This window comes from Apaloderma vittatum, unplaced genomic scaffold (assembly GCF_000703405.1).
Source record: "Apaloderma vittatum isolate BGI_N311 unplaced genomic scaffold, ASM70340v1 scaffold30998, whole genome shotgun sequence".
In the NCBI taxonomy this organism is placed as follows: Eukaryota; Metazoa; Chordata; class Aves; order Trogoniformes; family Trogonidae; genus Apaloderma; species Apaloderma vittatum.
In genome coordinates this window covers 1-5,300 of record NW_009730667.1, presented here as the reverse complement: position 1 = coordinate 5,300, position 5,300 = coordinate 1, and the positions used below count along the sequence as shown (strand labels likewise).

Sequence of the window (5,300 nt, the reverse complement as noted above, 5' to 3'; positions counted from 1 at the left end):
CAGAAAAAAAAATACCCAAACCCAAATCCAACAGACTTACTTGGGCATCCAAGCGAAAGTTAGTAGGTGGCCACCGGGAAAAAGATTCCAGTTAATTAAAACAAAAAAAAAACACCAAAAAATAGGAAAGCAAGTGCAGGGCTACTGCAAGGTGCATCATCAGAGGTACCAGGTCTTGCAAGCAGCCCACCCCCCTCTCCCCAAGACCCCAGGCACCCCACAGCCCCAGCACGACAAGTATCTTCAAGCGTCTCCAGAGATCACATCACCATTATTTCTGATCAGAGAGACCTCAGCGATCATTCGCTTGGAGTCCGTTTTAGACGAACTGGGTTTGCACCCACTGCTCGAGAGGGCTCAGGCGTCTTCAGGAAGCTGGTCTGAGGGCGCGCGGGCAGCGAACGCGCCTCCTTCGCTGTCAGGCAAGGTGGCGAGCTGGGGCTCTGGGTCCAGTGTGGCAAGGCTGATTTCAGACACAAAAGATACCCTAAGGAGGAAATTTTTTTTTCTTTTTTTTTTTTTTTTCTTTTTTGCAAACTGCTGCACAAACCACAGAACGGAGAAAGCCTTTGGTCATGAGATACTTGTGAGAAAGTGAGCCTTGTATGGAAGATTCCCCTGAATGCCTACGGTATTCTACATCTTAAAAAAATATATTGTGGACGCTGCAGCCATACAAAGGGGGGAGGAGTGGGAAATGGGGATTTACAGTCTCACATAGACACAACGGGGAGGTTAAGACAAGCACAGTCAGAGTCTGTAAAACTGATTGGCTCGCTCGGATCAGTCATCCTCATCGTCCTCTTCGTCTTCTGGATCTTCCTCTCCTTCATCCTCTAGATTTCGTTTTCTCTTTTCCCCTCGCGGAAGGTCTGCAAAAAGAGGCGAAGCGTGAAGCTCTGCTCAGTCTTGCGGAAACAGCGCTTTGAACCAGGGCTTCCAGCCACGTCAGCCACAGCTCACTGGCGAACAAGCATGGACTAGACCAGCACCATTACAGGGCAGAGATCCACCCTGCCCCGCTTCTCCAGGCACCTGGGAAAGCCTGGGCTAGCACGAGACATGTTCTGTGCCCTCCAAGCAGCCCGCGTTTCCACAGCTACAGGAAAAGGGGTTTTGTCGAGCACCCCCACAGCCGTGGCACCTGCAGAATTCAGTCGCTTAGACCAAAGCTCACAAGATCACTGGAAGCCACGATATCCTGTCATCATTCATTCAGGCGTTTATAGTTTGTCATGACCAGAGGAGTCTGCACTTCAGTCAAGAAGCTCAGGTCTACCCTCCCCTGCACAGCCAAGAGGAACACGTCTCCAAGAGCATTTCCTCAGGTGCCACCACTACCACAAGCTCCTGTGACAGAAGCCCTGCTCCTGCACGGGCTGTTGGTTCAAACTACTTCAAAGTGGCTTTCCAGGCAATTTGGCTGGATATCTAACAGATGCACCCAGCCTGGTCGTTATCAGGAGGCATCAAGACCCGTTTCCCCATCACCACCGCGTGACCCTTTGGTTGTAACCACTGTTTTGCTCGGGCAAAAGTAACCGTTTCAGGGGTGCCCACAACCAGCGACGCTGAAGCTTGGGAAGCTCTACGAACCAGCAAATGTGTGAGACCGTCGAGGCAGCTTTGCGAGCGCTTAAGAGTTTGTTAGGTTTTGACTCACCATCATCAGCTTCATCTTCTTCATCCTCCTCACCATCTTCCTCCTCATCTTCCTCCTGGAGTCAAAACAAAACACTCTGTTGCAAGGACCGCAAGGTGTCATTCCGCAGCGACACCTTTCCTCACCTCTGCTCCCGCCCTACTCTAACCTCAGGGTGGCAGCTCCGAGCCAAGTAGAGAGAAGCTGCAGGTTCCTGAACAGCTTCTCACGTCCCAGCGCAGGGGGCTGGGGGCTGCACAGCTTTATTGTGGGGAGCCACGGGATGTACCAGGCCAGTAACAAACAAGCCTGAACTGGCAAACTCTGCAGACCGTGAGTGTGAAAGGTGTACGGGAAAAGCCAGATCCCCCCACCAAGAGGCCCCTGTAACGGCTGTTGAGGGGGGTCACAAGATCAAGGGACACACGCGTCACCAAACACAGTGACGAGGGTGGCAGATTTTACAGTGATGACAGAAAGCCTCACCTCATCATCTACTCCGTCCTCCTCCTCTTCACCTTCCACATCATCATCTTCATCTTCTTCGTCATCGATGACCTCTTCATCCAAATCATCTTCCTCATCATCATCGTCCTCTTCCTCACCTTCTACCAAAAGGAGAGGGAAGTAAGCATTACGGTTTCCAAATGCCCCTGGGCCAACGCGCTCACGCCTCCAAGCCCAGAGCAAGGGGCAGGCAACCCCACAGAAGCCGCGCGCGCAAGGAGGGGCGACAACTGGCCCCACGAGCTCGCAGCGGGTCTCATTTCTCACACAGTCTGCCAGAAGAGGGGCTGGGATTAGCCAGACAGGCCCTACAAGTTCTAATCGCCACTTATTTAGCAGCATGTCCATACAGAAGGAGAAAAGAAGTTGCAAGAAAACCAAGAGGAGAAAATCCTCACCTTCCCCATTCTCATATTCATCTTCCAGTCCATCCCCATCCGCTTCAGGGTCTGAGTCAGGGGCTTCCTGGTCATCAGCATCAAATCCATCTAGGTAGGTGAGCTGGGGCAGGAGGGTGAACACGCTCTCCCGGTAGTTGATGAGCATTGTCACCTCACAGTTGAAGAGGTCGAGACTATGGAGGTTTGGCAACTTTTTCTGCAAAGATCAATTGGTTAGATTATTTACAAGCTGGCACGGTTGGAAGATCAGGCAGCCGTCAGAGGACGGCTGCTCCACTACCCAGCCCAAGCACAGAAGTGTCTTTTCATGCACTACTTGCACCGTGTGCTCCTCAGATGGAGAGAAGTTATTGCTCTCGCTAACTGTAGGCAAAGATTTCTTTTCAGCTCCTCTGTCCTAATTTCCCCTCCCTGGAACCAACTCCTTATGGAACCACTCTTACTCCCTTCTGGGAGCAAGCACAGAAAGCCCAGCTCCCTCAGCTGGAGCAATCCCTGCGCTGGACTCATCCTGCCCAAAACATCAGGCAAAACAATCCCTGAGAGCACAGCACAGGGCACGAGCAGACTGCACCCGTCTGCCACAGCCGTGGCAGCATTCCCGCTCAGCCATCGCACCGTGCGCCAGGCCAAGCGGAGGAGAAGTAAAATAGTTTCAAGAACTTTCTTGAGGGGGCGAAGGGACCAAAGGCAACGGCTAACGAGGCAAATGGCCTAGACGAGACCTTTCAGCTACAGCCCGTATCACAAGGCAGGAGCCTTCTTTGGGGCAGTTCAGATGCAACGGGAACCCCCTGAAACAGCACCCGGGGCGAGGGTCCCAGCCCAGCACCACAGCACCTCTAGACGGATGCGACGGACACCCTCGCTGGTGTCCTAGCAACTTGTCTCCATGACACCCCAGGTGCCACCTACCTCCAACTGCATCCGACCCTTTAACGGTCCTTTCTCAGATGGACACTGAGCACTGCATCCACAGTTTTACTCATCCAGCCCAATTTCATGCTTCTTTTAGCAACTGGCTGCTGGTTTTCCAGACAGAGGAGCCATTAACTATTAGCCCAGCCTCAAATTGGACCCACTCATCTGTTCCCATCAGAACCACGAAGTGCTGTTGGAACAGTTACCAAGACGTTGGACTTGTGCTGCACAGACAGGCTCCCCAAAGGAAACAACGTCATCCCTCAGATGGCAGCACAGCCTTCCACTCACCAAGGGCTCCAGGGTATTGATGTCTTTGATCTTGTTGCCGCTTAGATTCAAGTGTGTCAGGTTAGGAGTTCTCTCTGCTAGAACTTCAAGGCCACCAGAAACCCTGTTATCACTCAGCTCCAGCTGCCGGGAGGGAATATCACATAGTCACAAAGTGTCTCGGCTGGTGACACGAGGAATAAAGTTGCCCAGAGAACCGGACCGCAACAAGCACCCAAGCTGCAGACCCGGCTTGGTAGATCACGCCACAGAGAGGTTCAAGTTTTCACTTGAAACCGCTTTCTCATGGCAATGCAGCACTCCCAGCCACCTCCGTCCTGCAGGACACAGGGCTACATGCTCTAAAATCGAAAATATTTATGATGTTACTGAGGCTTCTGTCAGCAGAACATCAAAAGGCAAAGAGACTACGGTACCCATACAACACCGTCCAAGAGGACGGTACCCATACAATAAGCTCAAAAGCATTTTGTTGCATACTAAAAAAACCAACCGCTCTCACTTGCTCCGACTGCAGGCTACAGACGAAAAAGCAAAGTCAAATGGCATTTTTCTGGCAAAAACAAGAAAACTGACAGGGCAGCAGAAATCTCAGAGCACGGGCTGCTGGAGATGGAACCACAGGTCTGACTCACCTTTCGGAGTTTGTTGAGTTTAGGGAGATTGGAGACAGACAGCAGGTTGATGTTGATCATGCTGAGGAACTCCAGGTTCTCAAAATCTGAAGAGAGGCCGACGATCTTCCCATCGTCCGAACGGCAGTTATCAAGAACCAGCTCCTTCACCTGCCAACAGAGACCCAGCAGCTGCTGTCACACTCGGCTGCGTCTCACCTCCACTTGGTCAAGAGGACGTCAGGCGGCGCGACCGACGTTTCAGGTACGCCTGAAGGTCCTCCTTCCTCACACTAAGGGACACGCAAGATCTTAAAGCCAAATAGCTTTCGCGAGGGCACAAGGTGAGAAACCCTCACGGGGGTTAGAAATCCACCCTTTCTGCACCGCCCCACACCCTGTGGCTCCAGCCAAGGGCCACCTTCTGTACTACGAAGCATTAAGGGGTTGAATCATGCACAAGGCATCAAAAAAGCTTCCAGACTCACACTTCAGGCTTCATCAACAAGAGGCTGAACAAGGACATCTGGTTTTGTCCCCTTCAACTTTCATCCCCACGCCACTGGCGTTTGGAAAAACCTGCCTCCAGAGGACGCCTCTCCCCGTGACAATTCTCCACACAGAGGTGACACATGTGTCCAAGCAGGTCTCTGAGCAGACGGCCTCCACCTCAGGCTCACAGAACCACTGATGGCACCTAATATTTTGCCCAGCACAGACCACACACACACACACGGGAGCCATCGCTATCCGATAATTCGGCTTAAAAACCAACCTCCCTGTGGCGGCAGGACCACGGAGAGCCAGCACAGAATTAATTCCCTCGCTAAATATCTGGTGAACAGATCTGGCAGCCCCCTCTCCCCTAAAACACAGAGCTCTACGGCCACTTCCAAATCCTTCCTTTGCCAAGAAGGGCCTCTG

The 5,300-nt window shown here is 52.3% G+C and overlaps 1 protein-coding gene across 7 annotated transcripts; it reads right to left on the bottom strand.

Moving 5' to 3' along the window:
* Window positions 1-517: 517 nt before the first annotated feature.
* LOC104278045 (acidic leucine-rich nuclear phosphoprotein 32 family member B) lies at window positions 518-4,544 on the bottom strand. Of its 7 annotated transcripts, none has more exons than XM_009874892.1 (6): window positions 4,398-4,544; window positions 3,763-3,885; window positions 2,548-2,746; window positions 2,129-2,250; window positions 1,664-1,718; window positions 518-872 (listed from the first exon to the last, which is right to left on the bottom strand). In XM_009874892.1, exons 1-6 carry the CDS (start codon window positions 4,455-4,457, stop codon window positions 784-786), a joined length of 648 nt encoding a protein of 215 aa, XP_009873194.1. In that variant the 5' UTR covers window positions 4,458-4,544; the 3' UTR covers window positions 518-783. The 7 variants fall into 7 exon arrangements, with proteins under 7 accessions (XP_009873194.1, XP_009873193.1, XP_009873195.1 ...); XM_009874891.1 differs by having other exon boundaries at window positions 527-872; window positions 2,129-2,317; window positions 2,540-2,746; XM_009874893.1 differs by having other exon boundaries at window positions 527-872; window positions 2,129-2,247.
* Between the last annotated feature and the right edge of the window lie 756 nt (window positions 4,545-5,300).

What these genes read in the sequence shown, in the direction of transcription:
- LOC104278045 (XM_009874891.1), bottom strand. Translation starts at nt 4,457, where the DNA reads ATGATCAACATCAACCTGCTGTCTGTCTCCAATCTCCCTAAACTCAAC. An exon ending in AACTCAACAAACTCCGAAAG is followed by an intron (nt 3,886 to 4,397) that starts GTGAGTCAGACC and finishes CCCTCCCGGCAG; the next exon opens with CTGGAGCTGAGTGATAACAG. An exon ending in AGAATGGGGAAGGTGAGGAT is followed by an intron (nt 2,318 to 2,539) that starts TTTCTCCTCTTG and finishes CTCTGGGCTTGG; the next exon opens with AGGCGTGAGCGCGTTGGCCC.